At 33.2% G+C, this 26,267-nt stretch overlaps 1 protein-coding gene across 3 annotated transcripts in view; it reads left to right on the forward strand.

The window, feature by feature from the left end:
* Positions 1-26,267, forward strand: part of VWC2L (von Willebrand factor C domain containing 2 like) — a 174,598-nt gene that overhangs the window by 10,528 nt on the left and 137,803 nt on the right. For 2 of the 3 annotated variants that reach the window (XR_004744841.3, XM_002749746.6), the window contains exon 3: positions 15,404-15,533. The exons of the other annotated variant lie outside the window; for it this stretch is intronic. Coding sequence is in view for 1 of the 2 variants with exons in the window: in XM_002749746.6 (XP_002749792.1) it covers positions 15,404-15,533 (130 nt within the window). In the remaining variant the exon portion in view is untranslated. The remainder of the gene's footprint in view (positions 1-15,403; positions 15,534-26,267) is intronic. 3 annotated transcript variants of the gene reach the window in all.

Genomic DNA, 26,267 nt, shown 5'->3' on the forward strand with positions numbered 1-26,267 from the left:
AGCCAGGGAACCTTTACCTAATTTTTACACTCTCCAAGTAATTTCATTTCAGAAATTAGAAGTCAATTTTATTAAAAAATTTATAATGTTCATTGCACACTTTTTGCATTCACAGAAGTACACTAAAAGGTTTTTGCACTCATGGGAGTACATGAAAGCTAGGAAAGAAATCAAATTTTTAAAATATTTTTTAAAACTTCCATTGATAACTGAATGTTATCCTTTTCATATTACTTTCTAAAATAGAGTAGAATTATAAGAATAAATGGCTTCCAAATTAATTTCCGAAGAAGTGAAACAGCTCATCTACAGTCAGAATGAGTCTCTTGCTTTACATTTTATGAGAATTGATGGTCATCAGCTAATCCTTTTGTTATATACAGGAGTAGTTTTTCATCCTCACTTACCAATATTTATTGCTGTCCTTCATACGGGAAGATGCTGCTGTTAATGGTGATAACTGTGTGACAAGCATGGCTACTGAGATTTGTGACTGGGCTTCTGTGCCCTGTACACACTGGGAGATCGGCGTTGATTTGCAGCCACATCTAAGATTTGCAAAGCTTGTCAGTGTTAGTGACTACCCCAGACTTGAGGTCAGTCATCAGTAGTTTACCGACATGTTTGCCCACTCCCTACTCACCAATACTGAGAGAAGATGAAGCTGAAAAAAAAAAGAATGACATGGTAGTCTCCCTTCCGAATTTAAACTCCAACTGTGCAATATTTTGGATACGTTAAAAATTTACCTATTTTTAATTGTTTTTCCTTACCAAAAGACAGAACTGGTTAATGGGTGATAATAACAAGCATAATATTTTTGTTTCCTATATTTTATTTCATAACACAGGCCTATATATCTTTGGCCAGTTTTGCAGATTAATTTATAATCGATATAATCTAGATTTTAAATGCTCCATACATACATTAATTTGTGTGTGTACATGCGTGCATGTGTGTGTGTATGTGTGTTAAATTGGAGGAAGCAAGAGGGTTCTTACTTTAAGAAAATCTTAATGTGAGATTAAATCTTTTGTTCCTACTTCTTAATCGCCATGAACATATTTTCACTTTTTTGTCGTCGTTATCCTACTGCTTGATTTATACATCAAGCAGTGTGTTTTATGAAGGACAGCACAAGAAAAACCTATTGGTATATTTTTTAGTTGTCTTTTAGGGAAGCATTTGAAACAAATGACTAAGAGGAGATTTGAAGTGATCAATGCCTTTGCTTTCTCAAACAATAGGCATTATTAATTGGGAACTGGCTTATTTTAGAGTCTGTACTTTGGGTTTTATCATCACTACTGATTAGCATCAGTCATTTCAGTCTCACATGCTTCCATTGTTGATTTCCTCGCCTCTAGCCTGCCATAAAGCATATCACAATAAAGCCATCTTTGCAAAGATTTAATGACATCATGGAAAGAGTGAATAAAATACTAAAGTGACAAGAAAGATCTTTCAGCTCCTCAGATGACATTATTCTATGGCTGTATAAAGTTGTCTACAGTGTATAAACAAGCACTAAACATACACTTAATTTTCTCCCTATTATGCCACACAGCCATGAACAAAACTCAGTATAGTTTTATTCTATCTATAGAATTGATACAATAATGAGACCACATATGTCTTATGAAGAATAAATAGTTTTAAAGATAATAGTATTACATATCAATTTATAACTAACAATTACCACTGCTCAAAAGTTTTTTTGTTTTAATTAAACATTATTGGGTTGGGATTTTGAAATATTTTTCATTTTAGGATTTACCTTTCACTACCATTGTTACATCTTGGTTTGGGATTTTATTCCTGATATCTGAGTTTATATAAATTATTCCATTTGTAAAAAGGCAGGCATTATGTTTTTTTTTTTTTATAGTCTAGGTCCTTTCTACTTTTGAGCACTGACCATAAAATTTTAGATCTGAAACAGAACTTTGAAATTATTTTATCCAACTCCCTTGTTTTAAAGATGATTTATAAAAAAGACTAACAGAAACTTAGTGATAACACCATAATGGCACAGCTCATTATTTGCAAAAGCAATATTAATATGTCACTTTCCTGTGATCTTTTTTCTATATTTACTACCTTCAGGTTTAACAGAAAAATGCCAGCTCGTTTGCATCTTCTTTTCCAATAAATATGTTGGATGCAATGATTTATCTCAGCCAATTGTCTATAGAAATGAGATATCAGGACCTATCACCATGACAACACAGAGTTACAAGTAGACAAGAACAATAAAATATTGGCACATCAAAAATCAGTCTTAGATACAGATTGAGTACAATTTGTGAAACTAGCCTAAGTTTCCAAAGGCTGCAATAAAAATGGGACCCTTTGTCTAAAACAGAGAAATTATGTAATTAAACCAAATAATATAGGCCAAAATATAATTAAAACATATTACATTAAACATTACCTATTTATTTTCACTGAGACTACTTTATACTAGGAAGTAACAAAGGAGCAAAATTAGTTGTGCTTACTCATGTATTTTGATGGTTTTAGAAAATGAGGACCCGTTTTTTTTTTTACTTCGCAAACTCTCACCTCTCACTAGATGGCAGGAATAGGGTGTGCAAAATAGATGGCATATACAAAAATCTATAATTCTGTGGCATTAGAACAACAACAACAACAACAACAAAAATTCTCTAAACTGGCTGCTGATCAATATCACCTAAAGAAGGAATGTTGCAAAAATTCAGATTCCTTGACATTTCTATCTTAAATTCCAATTTAAATCATTTAAATCTATGTTATTCTAAAGTTTCCCAGATTATTATAATACTCAGCTGGGTTTGGGAATCACTATAATTCAGCCTTTTCTAATCTAAGACTAAGACTGCTTAAGCATATTGAAAGGTAGGTTTGTTTGAGAGTCAGTGTGTATAGTTCAACAGCTGAGAGCTCAAAAATGTGGTGAAAATTGGATTTTAAAACAGGCCCTACCACTTACCAGCCAAGTGACCTAGGCACACATTACCTTACCTCTTTATGTCTCCATGTACACTTCTATAAAAGAGAGATAATAGTAGACAGTACCTGGCATATGCCACAAGATTTGTAAAAGCTACCTGAAATTTTTACTACTATTAATACTAAATTGTATTTAATCCAGAATTTCACAAATTTATGTGACATTAGAATGCTTTTTTTTCCTCAGAGCATTTATTAACATCTTAAAGTTCACAAGAAGTCAATGAAACACAGTTTAAAAAATATTTTGCTAATGAGTCAAGATAGGCTAATTCCTTTATTTAACTTTTTGGGCAGTTAATGATAAAAATCTATTTTTTCTCAGCTTAGCTTTCAGTGTTGTTTTCCTTTCAAAGTTCCCCAAATTGTATTTAATGTAATTCTTTATGGTAATGTATTAATTTGTGTTACATAAAAAATGTAGTTGAAAAATGACTTTTTAAAATAGTGATAATATCAATGACAAATAATGGATTATCTAAGACAAGGGTCAACACGCTATGCTCCATGAGCCAGATGCAGTTTACAATCCATTTTATTAATAAAGCATTATTGAAACACCGCCATGCTCATTTACTTACATATTGTCTATGGTTGCTTTTAGTCTGTTCCAGGCACTGTATGACCCACGAAATCTAAAATATTTACTATTTGGCCCTCTACAGAAAAGGTTTGCTGATCCTTGCCTAATATAGAATCAGATATTCTTCCCTTTCTATTTCTCTGAAACTACACTGTCATCAAATCCTTCTAACTTGCACTCCTGAAGATTACAGTTGTTTGGGTACTGCTAGATATCAGTTCTCTTTCATCACTGCATGGTCTCAGGGAATCTCATTTTTCACACAAGTAAATTTTAAAAAGCCTGTAAATTTGCCTATTTTAAATGTATACACACTTAACAGAAGGCATGTTAAGTCCTATTTCTCTGCATTCCTGACTCAGAAGAGTACAGCTTTGCTCTTTACAGTGATGTATTATAACTTAATAATTTTCCATTTACTGAAAAGTCTCAAACAAAACAGATAAGATTATTTTTTCTATCTCTTTTATATCCTATATGTTCTCTTTTGATAAGACAGAAAGTTTAATTTAATGTAGGACATATTTAAGATTATATTAAGTGAAAACATGTATACATTCTTTCTGCTTACTTAGGTATTCAGTCCACTATTACATCTTTAAAACCAGCTTACATATACAATCCATAGTTTGATCCCATTAAATAAATATCCCTTTCATATAGAGAAGCAGTAGATCTTGTGGGCTGTACCAAAATATAGAAGACAGAATCTGACCCTTAAGCTGCTCCTAGTCTATCCAAAGGAATAATACAGGTACCACTGATGACAAGTGGCTTGTGATGACTGCTCTTAGAACTCAGATGAAGAAAGAAGTAATTCAGGCTGGGCACGGTGGCTCACGCCTATAAAACCAGTCTTTGGGAGGCTAAGGCAGGCAGATCATCTGAGGTCAGAAATTCAAGACCAGCCTGGCAAACATGGTGAAACCCTGTCTCTACTAAAAATATAAAAATTAGCCTGGCATGATGGCAGGTATCTGTAGTCCCAGCTACTTGGGAGGCTGAGGTAGGAGAATTGCTTGAATCCAGGAGGTAGTAGTTACAGTGAACCAGATCAGGCCATTGCACTCTAATCTGGGTGACAGAGCAAGACTTCATCTCAAAAAAAAAAAAAAAAAAGTAGGCCTGACACAGTAGCTCACTCCTGTAATTCCAACACTTTAGGGGGCTGAGGCAGGCAGATCATGAGGTCAAGAGATCAAGACAATCCTGGCCAACATGATAAAACCCCAGCTCTACTAAAAATACAAAACTTAGCTGGATGTGGTGTCATGTGCCTGTAGTCCCAGCTACTCGGAAGCCTGAGACAGGAGAATCACTTGAATCCATGAGTCGGAGGTTGCAGTAAGCCAAGATTGTACCACTGCAGTCCAGCATGGCGACAGAGCAAAAGTCTGTCTCAAAAAGAAAAGTAATTTAGTCTGAAGAACTAAAGGAAAATAGGTTAAGAGTGAGGGTTTCGATGCGTTCAAAGCATTTTAGACAAAATTGAACAGTTTGAAAACATAAAGGTAAAGCTTATTCAGAGAAATGATGTCAACCCGAATGACAAGAGCATAGGATATAGAGAGTTAGAGAGAAATAAGAGTGAGGCGGGAGCATGAGACCAGTTAACAGCTTGAAAGTTGGGCTAAGGAGTTTCGGTCAAACTCTAGACTGAGTAGACAGCCACAAAAGGGCTTAAATCAAAGAAGCAATAAAACCATATTTGTGCCTGAAACAAATACCTATAATAGTTGGCAATTTCATTATTCTGCACATGCATTTTCCTATTATTTCCTCACCAAAATATTTCACTCCCATTTCACAAATGAGAAAACTGAGATTCAAAGAACTTTGTGCTTTTGTCCTTGTCATAAAAATGGAGATTATCAAACTTGACAAATCAAGGAAGGTCTTCTAACTGTAACACTAGTGTTGACGCTTACATCTTATCAGCTTTGATTAGTTCACTAGGTACATTATACAAGTAATATGGTAGAGTTTATTTTTTCATTTGGGTATATATATTTCCTATACTGTTGAATATGTGTTCAATTACAAGTCTATTTCATGTTTAGTCTCCTCGTATTCACAGAAACGTGGCACAATGCTAACACAAGGAAAATTCCTGCTCCGGATTTATAGGGGTTGACTGGTTTCATTTTAAAAACTCCCACTGTCAAAAGAAGTGTGCATCTAAGGCACATTCCTATCCATTTAAAAAATTAAACTGCATTCTGAATGCAATGAGGATTGCCCAGGATTATTTTTGCCACTTTAGGGATTTAAAAACAAAATTCTAAATCAGTGAAATACAAATTTTATAAAAAGAAAATACAAAACTTGTTAATGATTCTTGCACTATTAGAAATGTAAACTTGTGCCATTGTAAAAACTCACAATGATTACCAAATGAAGTCATTTTTTATAGTAAGAGAAGAGCCACAACTCTCTGATATTCCACTTATTTTCACTGCATGTTAGCTTTATTGCTCTCTCCTAAATAAGATAGAAAAAAAATAAAATTGTTCAGAGTAACTTTGATTTTCCCCCAACATTAAAAATAAAATCCTGCTAAAATTGTAAACCTTTGACTGCTGAGATTTAGAAAGCTTCATTAGAGAGCAAAAGGAGAATCAGAGAATTTTTCTTTTGTTAATGAGACTCCGGGATATTCACACTGAAACTAAAAGATACTTAAATCAAGACTCCAAAAACTGTGAGCTAAAGTTACCCTGTTAAAAATCTGTTTTTGGCAAGAATCTGATTAAAGATTGAAGTTTCATCTCTGTAAATAAGAATCTAATTAACTATCTAAAAATATTGTCCAATGCCATTCTCAATCGAACCACAATTTGAGTGCAAACATTGCTGTATTTTAGAGATGTAACACAGATTGCTTTCAAAACTCGGAAAGATGTACAGTTGTCCCTAGGTATCCACAGAGGATTGGCTCCAAATCCTCTCCAGAGCCAAAATCTGCAAATACTCTGTAAAACTGTAAGATACAAATTTCTTAAATAAAATGGAGCAGTATTTGCATATAGCCTGTGCATATTCTCCTATATACTTTAAATTATTTCTAGATTACATATAATTTTGAATACAATGTAAATGCTATGTAATAGTCGTTATATTGCATTGTTTAGTAATAACAGTAAGAAAAATAGTCTGTACATGTTTAGTACAGACAACCATCCATTTCCTTTCCAATACAGTATTTTTAATTCACACTTGGTTGAATCCATGGATATGAAATCCACAGATATGAATGGCTGACTGTATTTTACACAAATCCAACATTTCAAATAATTCATAATAAAAGAGCCATAATTTAATAAGTTATGCTTATTTTTATTAAAATAAAATTTTAAATTTATTATTAAAAATAATATGCTTCCTTGAGGAATACACAGCCATTGCAAATGGACTGAGTGGGGAAGGCAACTCTGGTCAAGTAGAAAGCTATGATGGCAGTCATAATCATGTAACCAAAGCCATATTGCTTACATGCACTTTCACATGTTATATTATCTTTTAGTCTCAAAACAATCCATTGAGAAAATTAGAGCCCTCTTAATATTCTATTATTAACTCCATCTTACAAATGAAAAACCCAGGTTCAAGAGGTTTAAGTAACCTGTCCAAGGTATAAGGAAGCAGCATTTTATCATGCCAGGACTTCAGCTGCAAATGTGCTCATTTCACATTATCATATAGACAAGTTCCACTGGGTGATGGCACTAACAAGGTTTATACATGGTTACAAAATTATGACTGCTTCTGCCGTACCTTGTCCCAAAGTTATACACTAAAGCAGAGGTTTATCAAGAAGGTACTCATTCAAGATTTTTTTAATTAAAATATACTTTCATGTTTAACTGCCCATAAGCCATCTCAACATATTTTTGTGGAATGAGGTGAGCTATGAACTAAGCATCAGATAATGAACTATCAAATTCAGTAGGAATTACTGTTTGGACTTTAAAAAATAGAAATATATTTCAATACTAGCAGTTATAAAGCACTTATTATTACTTTTTAATTATTCTTTCTTCATAACCTGTCAAAGTATGACACCAGCAAATAGAAAATGAAGAAAATAATTCAACCTTTAGGAAATCTTTGCACAGAGACCGTGGCAAATTAAGGAGTTCCTGAGAGATAATCTGATTGGCGCTTCCAATACAAATGGGTTTGGTTGCTTCAGGTTGATAACTCCCATGCCTTAGACCCTTAAAGGACTTGAATTGATTGTCATCCACGTACTTTTAGCAAACTGAGTTATGGCCCTTTGTCTTTTCTGCAGAACAGTCCAGGTCATATTCATCTCCTGTGATTCTTAAAGGCTCACAGTGATGTATTCTTCCCCAAACATATGTGACCTTGCTTTATTGCTGTTGTAGATGACTGATTCTTTGTCTGGTATCAACTATCTCTCCTTTTCAGTGTCAACAGAAAAGTTTTGAAGTTAAACAGTTGCTCACTTTTTTCCTGTTGCATAAATGGGTGATAAATGTAGCATCTTCACCATGAAAATACATGGGTTCTACTGACAGTACTCAGTTGCATTGTCAAGGATGTTGCTTGTACCAAAGCCAACTGTCAATCCAGCTTGTCAGTGAGGGATTAAGGACTGCTGCTTTTCCAGACTACTTTAGAAGTATAGGTATGATACTTCATCCAAACTCTGACTTTATATTAAACCCTTCAGGTTTTGTCTATACGTTTGAGTCTTCCTTTGATGATCACAAAGGCAGCTACATTTTTTTTCTGTCTTAAATATACCCTGATATTTCCTTGATAAGTATGCTGTAACTACTTAAAAAAATACATCCGTGATCGCAAATAGAGAGATATATTGTTGCTTACATTCACCTTACCTATGATTTGTTTATTTACATTTATATTTTTTCTTCATGTTTCAGAAAAAGCTGCATTCTACTGTCATGAGACTCCTTGAAAATGTTGAGGAAAAAAAATTGGCTCTTCACATGATCAGTTTGTTGGTATAGGCAGATTAAAATTGTAGGGTTGCCTGCCCTGAAATATAAACTAAAGTATATCTTTTAAACTTTATTTAGAAAAACTAATTTTATTTATTTATTTATTTATTTATTTATTTATTTATTTATTTATTTATTTATTTTTCTTGAGATGGAGTCTCGTTCTGTCGCCGAGGCTGGAGTGCAGTGGCACAATCTTGGCTCACTGCAACCTCCGCCTCCCAGGTTCAAGCAAGACTCCTGCCTCAGTCCTCCAAGTAGTTGGAACTATAGGCACCTACCACCCCACTGGGCTAATTTTTATATTTTTAGTGGAAATAGGGTTTCACCATGTTGGCCAGGCTGGTCTCGAACACTTGACCTCTGATCCACCTGCCTTGGCCTCCCAAAGTGCTGGAATGACAGGTGTGAGCCACCACGCCTGACCAGGAAGAAAATAATTTTAGAAAAAAAATAGACCATCGACAAAATGTCACTGTTGTGTAGCAACAATAATGAAAAAACTTCAAGAATGAGTAAACTTTTTAATTTATAATTAATAATTACAATTGGGTACTTTATCAATGGTTTTCCAATCTTTTTCTGTTTTACTTTAGCTCAGAGTGCATGCAAGTAAAAAGATTAATAGCAGCAGTTCAATTTTTCATTATAATAGTACCATCAGTTATTCTTACATAAAAGGTATTTGTTTTTTAAAAACATCAAAATTTGTTTTTACAAATATTTCAACTCTTCTTCAAGATTCTCATTTATTATAGTAGGAGAGATATATAATTCATCTCAGTATACTTTATGCTACTTTGTATAAAATGTATATTTAATGAATATGTTGAACATTTTTAAAAATTATATATCATATTTCTGAATTGTAGTTTGTTGCCTACCTAGTTTATTATATCTATGAGGAAAAAGCTAGGTGCACTCTACAATCATTTCACTAAAATGCTTATGTTTTCAACAAAAATGAAATGTTTTTTGATAGACACACTGAAAATAATATATTCCAGAACATATTATCAAAATACCAACTCCACCAGAAAAAGCCAGAACAGCTACTACTTAACTTGTAATTCAGATAATAATACCACTATATACATTTGCTGAGTAATTGAGATGGTTATTTTTCAAAAACTCTGTGCATCTGCTTTTTTTATTTGCTTCCTCAGTATTAAAATTCTTAAAGAAGTTTCAGCTTCATGTCCATAATTTGATGAGTTACAACCTCAATGTTCCAAATATGCTCTAATCAATAGGGCAGATCACTGAAGAGGTCATCACAGTCTCATTAGGCCAGGAACACTGAGGAGCATTTTAATCAGCGATGCTATGGGTCATCTTTTAGATGATTGTGAATTTTGGTTAAAACTCATTGGATCAGTTGATTATTAGGTAACATCTGTTGCATGCAAATTACTGGCTACAGGAGTGGCAGTGGATGCTAAATAGTTTTGTACTTTGTAATGTAATGTATATTTTAATGAAGTGAACAGTGAGATTCCTGACAGGCATCAGCAACTATGAAACAGAGCCTTCCAAATTTCTTATACAGTTTGAAAGTAATGAGATTTGTTCTCTAAAGTGATAAAATTTATGCCATAAATTATCTCAAAAAGAAGAGTGCTTCTAAAAGCTGTATTTTTTTCTTTGTGGAAAAGATTAGATTTTTAAATAGTTGTTTAATGGGAGTTTTTTTTTTTAAGTAAACAGAGCTGTATTTTCTTTGATCATTTTTGCTTATTAAGAAGAAATGAAGTACTCCTTGATCTCTGAAGCCTAATATCACTTGATCAGAAGGAAAGCCATTTATAGGGTTAGTAAGCATAAACTTGGCTCTTAGAATGTATCCCCTCTATTTATGTATCCATCCTTCAGCTTTCAACAGTATTCATAGAGAGCTTTCTAAGAATCAAGTGTTGTTTCTCAGAATATTCAAAATCTGTGTTGTTGGGCTTTGTACTCTAACCCATCCTTTCAGAAAATGAAGATGTTTAAAATCAGAACTTTTTCTGAAAAAAAATTTAATAATATACTAAGTTGTGGCACTTAATCAGCAACCATTAAAACTGGTACATATTATAAAATGAGACTAGCTTTTTTGCAGACCCTTTACCAAATTCCCTGCCTGCATTCTGGTCCAAATTTAGTTAGCATGGTATTTTCTGGTGCAATGAAAGTCTGCAGTCATCTACAGCTAGATAGCCTAGTCAATGGAGTGCTTGAAGACTGACTTACCTGTGATCTGCATGGTGAATATTATGAATCTAAAATTATCTTTAGATGCTAAGTTTATGTGCATTACCATAATATTGGAACCCAAATAGTTACTTCATGACTTATAGTCAGAAATCTTTTTCCCCAAAGCACCCTTGATAATATTTAAATAAAATACAAACATCTCATTGACTCAAAATCCTTTTCATGCATAATGAACACAGATGAAGCCTCCCAGAGATATGGTTTAGCAAATAAGAAAACATAGATTATACATAACTGATTATGCATTTCAGTTAAATATTTGTTGAGTATCTATCATATGCTAAGAGGTCTTCTAGGTGCTGAGAATACAACAATGAACAGTACATTATAAGGAGATTAGAATCTATGAGAATGACAGACAGAAGCAAATCAATAAGATAATTTCACAGACTGATAAGAGCTCTGAATGGTTGACATGATGGACAGAGAGATCGAGGGGCTGGATGACCTGTTTAATCAGGGAAAACCTCCCTGGAGAGGTGGCATTTCAGTTGACACCTAAATAAGACTTCAGGAAAAGAAAATGGGTTCATTGCTTCTTCTTCTTTCATTTTTCCTGAGTGATTTATAATGATCAATTTTACCATTCACAGCTACTCTTTATCTGATGCTTCTAATAGCAATTTTGATTTTAGTCAACTAAACCAGTATTTATGAAGGAGTCTCATTTTGCTCTACTGATTATGCTGTATATAGCAGGAAACTCTTTTCTAATTTAGGGGCAGCTGGGAGAGCATTTGTAATTGCCATACAAGGTATGTATTTAGGGCCAGGCACAGTGGCTCACACCTATAATCCTCACACTTTGGGAGGCCAAGGTGTGTGAATCATTTCAGGTCAGGAGTTAAAGACTAGCCTGGCCAATATGGTGAGATCCTGTCTCTACTAAAAATGCAAAAATTAGCCAGGAGTGGTAGTGCACACCTGCAATCCCAGCTACTCAGGAGGCTGAGGCAGGAGAATCACTTGAACGCAGGAGGCAGAGGTTGCAGTGAGCTAAGATTGTGCCACTACACTCCAGCCTGAGCAACAGAGTGAGATACCATCCCAAACAAAAAAAAAGTATGTATTCAGATAGCAGAAACTGCTTAAATTGAGGTCCACATTAGTTATTTAAAAATACTTAGCTGGAGAAATAACATATTTAAAGCAGATACATTAACTGTTCAGGCTACCAGATATACATATTATATGTAAATATATGAATAAACAAATAAATTTGAGTCTAATCCTAATTTCAACTAAAATTTATGAAAAAGTCATGAGTGAATGTTACTTTATTTTCTAAAGACTGCGTAGAAATAAAGTGCTCTGTGAAGTTTCTTAGAAAAAGAGTAATTCTGTATAAGATTTTAGGATGGTGTGATTTAATCATCATACTTACAAATCTCTAGCTGACAAAAGCCATGTACTAGTCATAATTTCATATGTTCTTCTTTTAAAAATGCTAGTAGAAATAATATTTTCCAAGGACTTCTTTAATCTTTGGTTTTACAGGGACATTTTCAGGTTTAATCTACAGTTTTCACATTGAACAACCCAATAAAAGGAAATGTGTAACCAGCTCAATGCTTAAGATGTAAAGATTTATCCAAAGTACCAAGAGTGTTACACTGTAAGTGAGAAATATTTCTAAAGTTTGAACTTAATGTCAAAATAACACACTGCTCACTCCTAGTAACTTACTGCTGTTCAAGCAATATCTTTTTACAAATGCAGGGGCCATGGAAAAAGTCAAGTTGAGCAAGAGGCTAACAATAGTGCTGAAACTGTAAGATTGTGAAAGGAAAGAGCCTTGGCATGTCTGGAGAGGATGGAAAGAGGTTCTAGCATGAGGTCAATGGGTTACACTTGATTGAATGTTTACAGCGGGATCAGGGGGCACATGGAGACTTGACATAAGAAACAGCGCACTAAAATAGAGACACATTATTTGTAAAAACAGTTTAACAAAAACAGAAGTGGAAATAGCATGCATATAAGAGATTCTGAGTCAGAAAGGGATGGAGTACAGTACATAAACATAGCCAAGTTCAGGGCAGGGTGAGAAGCCACCAACGATGAATGCGATGTTTTTCTTTTTCTCATTTATGTTTTCCATGATTCAAACCCCCTTCAAAAAATTAGATATACTCTTATCACTAAGCCTGTGGTCTTAGCTCTTCCTGAGAATACCTCTCAGTTTCCAGTGCTTTATTGGTCTTTATGGGATTATGACCTGTTAACACTTCTCCCAGATGCCTGCACATCTAGTTACCAGGCCCCAAGGCTTGAAGATGCCAAGGTCCCCAAAATGCAACCCTCGTGGCAACCTAACTTTGGCAACTACAGTTTTCTAGCTCACATTTTTAGAAAGTTAAAAAGCTCTAAGTTTCCATAATAATCTCATTATGCACGAAACACCCAAGTTAATTGACTTCTCTTGCTTAGGAGGAAAATAAGTACACAGAATGGTAATTTTTGTTACCAAGTGGCAGTCTATTACAGCAGTTAGGATACTGGATTCAAATCCTGCCTCTTTGTCTTTTACTACCATAGGACCTGGGAAAGCTATTAAATCTCTCTCATCCCATTTCCTTATCCATGAGATGAAGATTGAAACAAATATTCTTCATAGAATTATTACAAGAAATAAGTAAGTAGATATAGGTAAATTGCTTACCGCAATGCCAGTGTTTAAATTAGAATGATGTTATTCATCAGTGTTGGGAATAACATATCTAATAGTCCAACAAATCTTCCTTAAAGACTATAGTTACTTTGAAGTAAACATTTTGCATTTGAAAATTTAAGATTCTCTTCAGAATTTTTATTCCTTGAATCAGTCCACTAGAGTTGCACAAACCAACCCTTCCTTCAACAAGAAGGGAACCAGAAAGAATAAACAATGTTAGCTGTGGGGAAGGGATTACATTAGTGGCTTCCTTTCTCCCCCATACTGGTAGTAAATACAGTCCATGTCTTTGCTGCATTTCAGAAGGCTGTGTGAAAATACTTCCTTGTAATTAACCAAGGAAAGGGGAAAATTCTGACAAGTTTGTTTGGGAATTTTAGATATCACAATGAGGTTTGGAAAATAAGGAGCAAAAGAGCATCACGAGTTTCCATCTCTTATTTGCTTTCTAATTTTTCCATTAAATAATGTACTGTTGGTTCAAATCTTTTTTCTTAATTTTCTAAGATTATTTAGTAGAGAAGCATCAGAAAAACCCCAGCCTCTGAGAATGCAATAGATTTCTCTGAAATGTTTAAACACAACTCACCATATGGTAAAGAGTTTAACAGTACCCTTCAAAAACGTATTGATCATGTTAGCAAATAGCAATACTTTGCCAGAGATTCTATGGCTAATTGTTTTGTTCATACTAAATTTGAAAGCAAAGCAAAGTTAGGCTATCATTCTTCAGGCAAAAGCGAAGACGAAATGAATTTCTAAAATAATTAGTTGAAGAGTTTCCATCTACCATTACAGATCACCTGAGTTGAGAAGCACTGATACTACACAGACTGTCAGATCAAGGGAAAAAACAAGAGCTGACAAGGGTTTTGGACAGTAGTCACTGAAACAAGGGAAGAGGGCTTTAATTAGCACAATTTGCAGGTGAGGATCTGTGGCCTCAGACTGGAGGCAGAACTTTCTAAGAACAAATGGCTTAATTTGAGAAGTGTGAATTCAGAGACCTCCAAATTTTCATTCCAGAATTCTAAACTGCTGTTTCATGAGAAAAGTAGAGCTAGAACTTACAAAGGATGAGAAAGTCAGAGGGTAGCCCCTGCTTTAGATTATTTGTGTCATAGGTAGTTTCTAGAAAGGAAATAGAAAATTCCGAACACTCTTGGCCGGTAAGTACTGTAAAGACAAATATTCTTTTCTGATTTTTAATTTTTTTCTCTAAATTATTATTTTAGTTCCACATTTAGAGTCTTTGACTCTTATACCGTGGCTTTTTAAACCAACCGATTTGTTCATTCATAAAAGCAAGCAGGCAAATGAAAGGTATTTGCTAACTCTTTCAAGAGGCAATACCTGGATGTTTGGATCCCAAATGCAATCTTCTCTAATATTCACACTGAAAAAAATGCCATTTAGAGTCTAAGTTAGCTTGAAAAAAGAGTTCAGACAAAGGGCACAGATGTCCACTTACCATTTTCTTGTTTCTCAGTAATTCTCCTCCTTTCTCAAGAAGAATAAAATGACAGATGGCAAAAATTATCTTACATGTTCCAGTAGAATGCCTGTTTACCAGATGAGGTCAGAGCAATCAGTACATCTGGAAAACAAACCAGGAGATGACATATTAGTTTTGCAAGTATTTCTCTGGAAAGTAGGAACATAAGATATAAGAAAAGTCATACATGGGTGCTTCAGTTGTTCACAGAAACCTGAGCGCAGGTTGTAATCCACTTTGGCCTGGGTGTCTAGGTTGCCTTCCACTGGGGGAGAATGATCATAGACGTGGTAAACGGAATTAATACAATAAAGACAATATAATAAACACTGATGTTTTGTCTTCTGACAGCATATGAATGTGCAAGCATTAAGTTATAGGAGAAAAGGGGCTAATTTTAGATTTGTTCCTAGCCCTCTCCATGTGAATGGTGTCGCTGTGAGCCCAGCAATGAAGTTCACTGTGTTGTAGCAGACTGCGCAGTTCCTGAGTGTGTCAACCCAGTCTATGAACCAGAACAATGTTGTCCTGTCTGCAAAAATGGTAAGACCACACTGCATTAGCTTTCGAAGAGGGGTTAGCACAAAATACAAATATTTCACTACTGCACACCATTCAATGCAAGAGCCCTCTAAGATCTGCCTGTGGCTTTTCGATACGGGCATGGCAGATATGTATTTTTATCCCGCCTTAAAGTGAAAATAAACCTGCAGTGGGTTTATTGTGCAACTTTCCATCTGGGGAATGTAAGCTCTTGTAAGCTGACTTTGTTGTGATTCCTATTATTTCTTGTTGATTTATAAGGAGGGTTTTGGAAAGAACACAGTACCATCCTTTTGCAGTGACTGCATTCTTCTCTTTTGTAGAGCCAATGAAGCAGTTCACCCCAATTTGTAGTACATAAGCTAGGATACAGAGTAGGATAAATGCCAGGTATTTTGTTATGAACACAGATAAGACGTCAGTTTTAAAGTTAAATGTAAAAATCAAGAAATACAAAATAAAATTATCAATGCACTTCCATTGAAGTAATAAAAATCAAAAAGTTTAGGGCTTTTATTCTAGGTTTTTATTACAGTGGAACTGTGCTCTCACAGTAATTGCTATAGAGGGGAACTTGTTTTATCGATAATATTACAGGTTCATTTTTGTCCCTCATGGAACTTAGAGGTTGAAACAACTACAATATCCTAATCACCCAAAATCAACATGATGCTACAGAGAAGACAAAGCAATGCTATAAACCCAAGATAGCACATCAACAAAGCCAATAGCGTACTTTGCCTTGTGACCATGTACTACTGAAAAGGGAAAAAAATTCTTTACTAGGTCATACTCTACAAATGTTCTCTCTGTCATCAGTATCTGCTTGAAAAAGTAGTTCTAGTCCCTAAATAACATAAGCTCACTCACTCTCATGCTGAATTTCTGTGCCTTTTCTTGAGTTGGCAGTTGTCATCTTCGTTAGTTATGTTTTTGCTCTGAATTTGGAGCTCACTAACTAATCTTTTCCTTCATAGAAGGGTAATTAGTAAAAATAAGCATAAAAATATCTTTTATCTTTTATAAAAGATAAAAATATTTTTAAAAGATTTTTTAAGTAGCTCTAGTTGTTTCTGATAATAATTTTTGTGTTTTGATATCTTCCAAAGGACTTATTAAAAACCTTTGTGACATTTTCCAGACACAGATTTTGCTATTTCTGATCATATAAATCTGTTAACTTGAATATTAAGTTGCTCATCTGGCTTCTCTTTTTCTTCTTATCTCCTTTCTCCAATCTACCTGTCATGGTGACCATCTCTCTGACTTAGCAGAAAGAAATAACACCCCTAAAGTTCTAACTCATCTAACATAAATATATGCAAAGATATTAAATTTAAGACTTTAAATTTTTTAAGGGGCTGAAGAAACTGGAAAAGATACAAGAAAAAACAATAATAAGATTTAATGTTTGAAAAATAGGACCTATGAGGACAGATAGAAAGAGTTAGCATAATTTGTTCTAGAGAAGAGGAGGCTCAGGTGACACCAAACTGTCATAAAGTATATAAATGGTGAATCTAAAGTAGAAAAGAAAATGTTATTTTTCATTTTCTTCAAGGATAAAAGGAAGAAAAACTCAACTACCTAAATCAATCTTTAAAAACTGGATTGACAAGTCTTAGACTGAAGACCACTTTTTTCCTTTTTTGCCTAGAAGCAACTGTCTAAACAAGTCCTTGAGGATCTTTCTTTCCCGAGGTGGCCCTGGTTAGCTTTGTCTCACTTTTAGCTTTGTGTCACAATTATGGTTATAGTTAAAATTTCTTGTCTAGACACATCCAGCATACTCATAGAATTAGAGCATGTAAAGCATATGTTTAAAATATAGTTTTACACATGCACCTATCATATCCTTTTAACGAACCTACAATAAAGCCCATAATATACCCAGAGTTAATGTCTATGTCATATGTTAAATCAGCCACTACAAACTAGTCACACTTAATTTGATATCACCAAAGATTGTCCTATTTCTATCATGTCAGAGTAGAAATTTTGCTCCAAATGAAATCCTCTTTGTACAAAAATGTATAATGAATAGACTTTATGTAATCACTGGTATTTCTGATAAACAGATGCTAAGTACACAAAGTATATTAGTTAAGTTTTCTGATTTTTTAAAATTATGAAGCACTATGAAATGGCCACTTTTGTTCCCTCTTGGTACTTCCAAACCAATTTTCTTTTCTTAAATGAGGGAAATAAATCAATTTAAATTAGTGGAAGGACTGATTATAACATTGCATCTTTTTATTTTTATTAAATGCCACTAATTAGTCACATGTGCCCTAAAACTAAAGTATAATCATTGCCAAAGAAGAGTATATCAAGAACCACTGAAGACTCCTATGACCACTAGTGGTACCAATAATTTTATTGAGAAGACAAGCTGAGTCCCAGGTTTTGTTAGCTCTCATTCTAAGCCTAGCCCAGAAAACAGAAACAGATTAATGATATCGAGAAGACATGGAGGAAAAATCAATGTTAATTATGACAGTATAACAGGAATAACTTAAATTTCCAACACATGATTTAAGTCTATCTCATTATATATGAGAATATTAAAATGCCCATTATAGTATAAACTATTTTAACGATAGCTGCTATGTTCATAGATTTTTTTTTAAAAAAGCAACAATGAGCTAAAAATATATCCTATGGATTCAAGTTACAGGCAATAAATTTTAACTTATAAACAGTCATAACACTTTCTACATTTTCTGCAATCCTCATAAATGATAATTTGGTAGGCAAGTAATTTTCAGTTTGCATAAATGCTGATTATCTAGGCTGTCAAATACTTTCTTTTTCATATTAAAATTGATTTTTCTGCCTTTCTGAATTACAACTTGTCAAAAGCATGAAGCATTAAAGTTATAAAACTTTTAAAATATGATATAAACTTTATAGTAAAGATATAAACTTTTTAATGTGATAGAATCTATCACACCTAACCTTAAAACTCAATATTCAGCTAATATAAAAATCTTTGTTTTGATATTAAGAGCAAACAAAACAAAGTAGCAAAACAATATGTACATAGGTTTTCCATAAAACAGTAGTTTGCCAACAAAAATGTAACAGTTATCTTTAGAAATAAATATTTGAATATTATAAAGTGCAGGGTAATCTACTCCCTAAATAAGGAAGGGTAGCATGTCTTTATTCTTGATAATATAATTTGAAGAATAAATTTAAGAACATATTTTCTAGAAATTTTCTCTAATTGTATAAAGAAGAGAGTTTTAAATTTCCTTGTCTCCATGAATATTTTAAGCCAGATTTTCAATGGTTATCAATGACTATACCCAAACTACAAAATATACAGTAATCTACTCATATTACACTAAGTTCAGCACCAAAATGAGTCTATCAGTTTAGCCTGAATAAAATAAAAACACTAAGGAAAGATACAAATGACTGGACAGAGTCTATGTAACACACATAAGAGGAGGAAAAAGATGAGAGTAATTTTTTATTTGGTGAGAATTGGGGGGATTGACATAGGAATTTATTGTTTCTAAAAATATTATTAAGCATTTGTTTCTCTTTCCTTTACACAGCTTCAAGAACTAGCAATACAAATGCCTTCTTGAAAAATATGACATTTTCAGACTGTTTTTCTTTCCCTAAGATTGTGTTACTTTGACCTGTCTTTCAGCCCCAGGCCTTTCCATGTGAATTAATGAGCACTCTTTATGGATTTTTGTTTTTATGGTATGAAAAAAATAATTTAGTGTAGCATCTGTTTAAAGAAAACATTCTGGTTTGGAATGTCACAGAAATATTTCAAACATTTGGAAACTGACCTTAAATTTGACTAGTAATGGGATTATATGGATATATTATGTATATAGTTAAAAATGCCTATAATTTATTTTTGTATGTGAATTAATATTAATTTCAGCCTCTTGCTCTGCAGCCACTCATTCCATTCTTTAGTTGTTTATACATGCTGATATTTTTGTCCCAAGTCATTAAGAATCTGTATTTATAGAACACTGAACATCTGGATTAAAAAATAAAATATGTAGTCAGTTATCAAAATATTTGCTCATTGGAGCATCCAAATGACAGACTGTATTTTTTTTACATTTCATTAGCTGGTATGTCAGTGAGTTCTGCGTTTTCACATATATAGATAGAGTCAGTCATTATTCAAAGCTCAGAAGGAAATATTACCCCATGAAAAAATTGGAAAGACAGAATGCTCCCAGAAAATCCTATACGCATATCAAGTTTTCATTTCTTTTCAACTAAATTAAAGTTGTCACAAGCCCTTTTCAAATATTTAATTCCATATTCCTCACTCTCTTCTAGTTTAGTAGTGATACAAATAAGCAGAAGACAAACTAGGCAAAAAGTTGAATAATAGAAAAGAAGAGGACAACAAAGGGGATGAGCCATGCACAAATAAGAAAGAGAAGGGACTTCATAGGCATCCAATATCTTCTAAAGGTCCTCGGGAGAACATATCTGCCAAATACAATTGTTAATATCTCTAATACACAAAGAGCTCCTTAAAATAAATAAGAAAGGCTAGGCGCAGTGTCTCATGCCTATAATCTCAGCACTTTGTGAGGCTGAGGTGGGCGGATCACGAGGTCAGAAGATCAAGACCATCCTGGCTAACACAGTGAAACCCTTTCTCTCCTAAAAATACAAAAATTAGAAGGTATGGTGGTGCACACCTGTAATCCCAGCTACTTGGGAGACTGAGGTAGGAGAATCACTTGAGCCCAGGAGACGAAGGTTGCAGTGAGCCAAGATCACACCACTGCACTTCAGCCTGGGCGACAGAGAGAGACTTGGTCTCAAAAAATAAAATAAGAGAAAGAAAAACAATTCTACAGGGAAGGAAATGGGCAAAGAGCATATAAAGGAAATTTATATAAAAAAATAAAATTTCTAATAAACATAATAAAAATATATAATAATCCCCTAAAGGATAAGGAGATAGAAATTAAAACAATGGGATGTCAATTTTTTATTGATGATAATGTGGGATTGATGGTTCAATATCAGGAAAGGTATTGAGTTGAGAAAGAGTAGAGAAATGTTATAAACTTTTAAGAAGACACTTTCTTTCAAAATGTTTTTATCACTGAAGTCAGCAGTTTCACCTCTTCTACTTTGTCTCACATTCACATACAAAATTTTCACTGCATTTTAGGAGTGAAAAGTTGGGAGAAAACCTAGTCATTCTTCACTGGGTTAATTATATATATAACAGCTTTTAAAAAGACTACTGATATTTTTACTGCCATGTAAAATAAACAAAAACTGTATAGAAGATTATATGTCATTTTGTATGTAATATAATGATACTGTATATCTAATATGTACATTTTATGTGATGTATTTTAAAATGAATATGTGTTTTATAATAGAATAAGATTTTTATTTTAAATAACATACCATTTTAAATAGACATTGAATTTGTATGTGTACAGGAAAAAAGTTAAGTGGCTACACAATAGAATGTTAACAATGATTCAATTATTACTTTTAGGCAGAAGTGAGAAGGTAGAGAAAAGAGCTGAAGTCTTTAAGACATTAAATATTTACAAATCAATATAACAATAAAAACAATAGATAGATATGTGAACAGGTAGTTGACATACAAAACACAAAGATTCAAAAAATACCAAAATTATTATCTCACTAAAATCTCTATTGATAAAGTTCTGAAAGAATATACACAATACACACTTTTTTTTTTTTTTTTTGTCTTAGATGGAGTCTTGTTTTGTCGCCCAGGCTGGAGCGAAGTGGTGCAATCTCAGCTCACTGCAACCTCTGCCTCCTGGGTTCAAGCGATTCTCCTACCTCAGCCTCCTGAGTAGCTGGGATTACAGGCACCTGCCACCATGCCCGGCTTAATTTTGTACTTTTAGTAGAGACAGAGTTTTGCCACATTGGCCAGGCTGGTCTCAAACTCCTGACGTCAGGTGATCCACCCACGTTGGCCTCCCAAAGTGCTGGGATTACAGGTGTGAGCCACTGCACCTGGCCTACACACCGAATTTTTAACAGTAATCCAGTGATCAGAAGAGGAAGTAAGAAGTAGAAGTAAGAATCTAGAAGCAAGGAACTTTGATGCTTTATTTCACAGGCTTCTTTATTAAATAATTATTATGTCTATTATATTTTTATAACTTAAAATATTTTATCAAACATTCAAAGAAAAGATAACCCTAACTTTATTGAAACTTTTCTAGAGAAAAGGCAAGAAAAAAGCTTTCTTTTTTTTAAATGGTATATAATATTGATACGAACCAAAGATTACAAACTAAAAAGTGAAGCTAAAAAGCAACCTTAGTTATGTTATTAATGGGGAAGTCTTAAACAAAATGCCATTACAAAATTCTTGATCTAAAACCCCTGAGTTCTACTATTTACATAGGAAATGCATTTCATATATTGTACAACTTATCACTAGTGATCTAGGGATGCATTCGTCAATAAATTACATGAACATTTCTGCAACAAAATATATAATAATGATATGAAGGAAACTGAATAAATATAATGAAGAGTCTAATATAATCTCGTCAGGTTTTAAACTCACCTGAGTTTTTATATCAAAATCACACAAAGGCCAGGCATGGTGGCTCTCGCCTGTATTCCCAGCACTTTGGGAAGCTGTAGCGGGCAGATCATGAGGTCAGGAATTTGAGACCAGCCTGACCAACATGGTGAAACCCCGTCTCTATTAAAAAATAAAAATTAAAAATTAAAAATAGCTAGGTGTGGTGAACACCTGTAATTCCAGCTACTCAGAAGGCTGAGGCAGGAGAATTGCTTGAACTCAGGAGGTGGAGGTTGCAATGAGCCAAAATCGCACCACTGCACTCCAGCGTGGGCAACAGAGCAAGTCTCCATCTCAGGTTAAAAAATAATAATAATAATAAAGTTATGAAAAACCTGGATTTTCAAAGACTGTGGGAAAGAGATTATATATTTTAGTAGCAAACAGACACCAGCAGGAGATTAAAATAATTATACAACCCAACCAAGTGGGCCATAGTAGGGGTCTGCAATGACAGCTCAGTATTAGGAATACTATTAGTATAATTGGTCTTATTAGTAAAGTGAGAAGAGCAAGCATGTTACCATTTCTATAAAATGATATTATGAAATGATAAATACTCTTGATACATTTTCCAATTTTGTCCACTGAAGTGGACAATTTTTACATGATAAAAAATTTATCTACCTCATCCTAAAAGGCCAGAATTATGCTTAGTAGGTAAACACTAAAGACATTCCTGATAAAGTCAGGTATAGACGAGGATGTCTAATATTATCTTACATTTCAGACAGATAGATGAATACATGCATACTAGCTAATATAATTAGGAAAGAGAATTCAGAGGAGGAAAATTGGAAAGAAGGAAGTAAAAATGTCATTATTTGCTGATGATATGTGATTGTATTCTTGAAAGCCCCAAGAAAATTAACAAAAACTACTTTAACCAAAAGAATTTAGTAAGGTAACAGGGTACAAAATGAATGCACAGATGTTAAAACATATATTTTGTATATATATGTGTATATACACAAATACATATATAAAATAACATATACATGTATTAAAAGAAAATTTTGAAACTAGTAAATGATGCAGAGATATCCAGAAAGTATAATCGGAAGTTTAACAGGCCTGACTATATGAAAATTTGGTATGTGATAAAGTTGTATTTCAAATCAACAGGGGAAAGCAGGTTTGCAGAACAAATTTGGCTGAGAAACTGGACAGTTATCAAAAAAATTTTAGTACCTACTTCGTCCCATAATTCTTATATAGAAAGAGCACTTAGAAATTGATTGTTTTTAAAAAATCAATGACTATTATTTAAATGATCCAAAAATTTCAAAAGACATTCCAGAGGAAATGAAATAAACATTTAATTTTGGGGGATACATATTTTACAAAAGCCACAAAGTTTACTAAAACCTATTAAAAATGATAAGGAAACAAACCAGGTTTCTGAATGTAAAAACTCAAATTTATTAGGTTATCCAACAATCAATTAAATGGAAATTCTATACAATTTTTGTAACTTTTTAAATAAGCTAAGAAAATAAACATTTCTTGTGAAAAATTTAAATACATGAAAAAATGCATTTGGTGCATTGGAAAATTCAATCTACCAGGTGTACTGATATATAAAGATGTGATTTTAATCAATGTGCTATTTGAACAGAAATAAATAGAAGTGACTAGAAAGTAAAAAAGGAACCCATGTGTGTATTACAATTTAGTATACAATTAAGGTGACATCCAAATACCTGATGAAAGAATGTATTGTTCTAGAAAAGTTCGTTTTTTAAAAAAAATGAAAAGAAATTTCTAACTTACCTATTATATACAAAGATAAAAATGAATTTAAGTATAAAATTCTAAATCTAAAAAATAAAATCATAAAGGAATGTTGAAAACAGTGTAAATATTAACTTGTTCTGAGAATAAGGAAGCTCTTTCTAAACATAAAAGCAAATAGAGTTTCTAAAAGAAAAAATGTGTAAGTTAAGTAACTTATAGTTTTATCTTTACATTTGCTCATATATTAAAAGAAGACCACAACCATGCTGAGTAGTTAGGTTAAGAAAAACAAATAAATAAATATAAATAAGATAGCATCTAATTTTGGAAAGGTTAAATATAACAAGCATTCTCATATACTACTGGTAAGAGTGTAAATGATATATCCTTTCTGAAGGGTAGCAAAAATGTATGGACCTGTAATCCAGCAATGACACTTCTAAAAATTGATAAAAAATAATGAGATAAAGATTTTAAATAGTGTATATGGGTATAGTTGTTATAGAGTTGTTTGATAACAACAACAACTTGGAAACATTGAAACCTAAATATTTAAGAATAAAGTGACTGTTTAAAGAAACCATAGTATATCTACATGAACTATTGAGAAAGCATTTCAAGCAAAATTATAGAAAAAAGATAAGAACATTTCCCTCACAAATGTGTTTACAATATAATATTAAACTATACTAATGAGCCAAAAGCTATATATATAAATATGGGTCATATATACATAGATCCTATTTTTACTAAAAAAAAAAACATGTATAAGAAAAAGACTAGAAGGAAGTACTTCAGAATATTAGTACTGCTTAACTCTATACGGTATGATAACTCTACACACTAATAATTTTTATCTTCTTCCTTTGACAAGCCTGTATTTTCTAAATATTGTGCAACAAGTACATATTATCCTTGTGATTTAAAATTCCCATTAAAAGAGAAAATAGAATTTATAACCAAGATAATATAATTATTTCTTTTATTTAAAAATCGCATGTTCCTTATTAGAAATTACACTATGACTTCTTGTTAAAATTTACTCTATAAACTAATCAACCAACTAATAATTTCTAACACTTGACTTTTCAACACCTTTAACTATGAGATTCTTTTTAAAGCATTTAGAAAGCCTCATTGACCATTTTATGCACCTATTAGGGAAATTGCTAAAATATTCACTTAAGTATATCATTTACATTTTTATGAAACTATTTGAAAAACCAGCCTTTAAAGTTGAGAATTGGGTGCAATTTGTTCATCTTAATTTAATATGTTCTCACTTCTTTATAGACAATTAGTGATAAGCATAACAGATATGAAACAAACACACTGACCATGAAACATTTTCTGGCAGCTGTACATGTACACTGAATGCACAGACCCTGAAGCAGTTCATGATGAAAGCATGTCCTATGAAAGGCAGTTTCAAAGTCTGCATCTCATTGACTCTACAACTGAAGGTCAGAATTATCATACTCTTATAAAGCAGATGTCAAAACAGAGTAATTATAAATAGCTATTTTAATGAGCGACAAACAATAATTTCCTATTTCTTTCATAAAGCTTCCTCTAAAATATGAAAGAAAATATTTATGTTTATATTCTCTTGTACCAATAGGATTCCCTCTTAATTCATCAGCAAATTAGATCTTAAAAGAAAAATTTTACAATGTTGACACAATAAAAATTAATGCCACACTCATTTCCTGCTAATTACATCTCTTTCAGAATTATCAGGACTACCTGGTCTTTAAGAAAATGCAGAAAGGAAGGCTAACACGCAAAATTTTGAACTTTTTCCATGTTTCTCACTCAAGATACGGAAAATACTCAGGGACTATTTTTTCCTTATGTAAATGTTTGAAATGTTGAGTCCAGTCCTCCCACAAAACACACATTTTCTCTCTTGAAAACAGACACATTAGGAAGTTGTACTCACCTCTTCACGTGACATGCAGTACTTTAACGTTCAGTGCCCCATGTTGCAGGGCACTTGAGAGACTGATGGAAGGGTGTCGAGCACATATATATAGAACGTCTTTTTCGTAAACATTCATAATAACCTTGAAGATAATTGGACTCAAAAACAGTAGCTAGGCGTACTATTGAGTGTATGCCTGAGAACTATTTTTAAGCCTCCTTCCTGTCTCGTTCTTGAACCTCTCTTCAATTATGGTGTTTACAGAATAGTGCTGTTTTCTAGGATTTTAGACAGAATCTCTAATAAACCACCTCTTTGAGGTGTGCATGGTAGAAACTGGGACCACCTTGGGAATTGGATATAGTTTCAGAATTAAATGGGATAGGGTCTGACTGGGAAGCCAAGGCATTCATTGTTGCTGAGAGTCATGAATACCTAGAAACAGTCTCTCTCCAGAGAGGTTCAAACCACTGGCTAT

This window comes from Callithrix jacchus, chromosome 6, assembly GCF_049354715.1.
Source record: "Callithrix jacchus isolate 240 chromosome 6, calJac240_pri, whole genome shotgun sequence".
NCBI classification, from domain to species: Eukaryota; Metazoa; Chordata; class Mammalia; order Primates; family Cebidae; genus Callithrix; species Callithrix jacchus.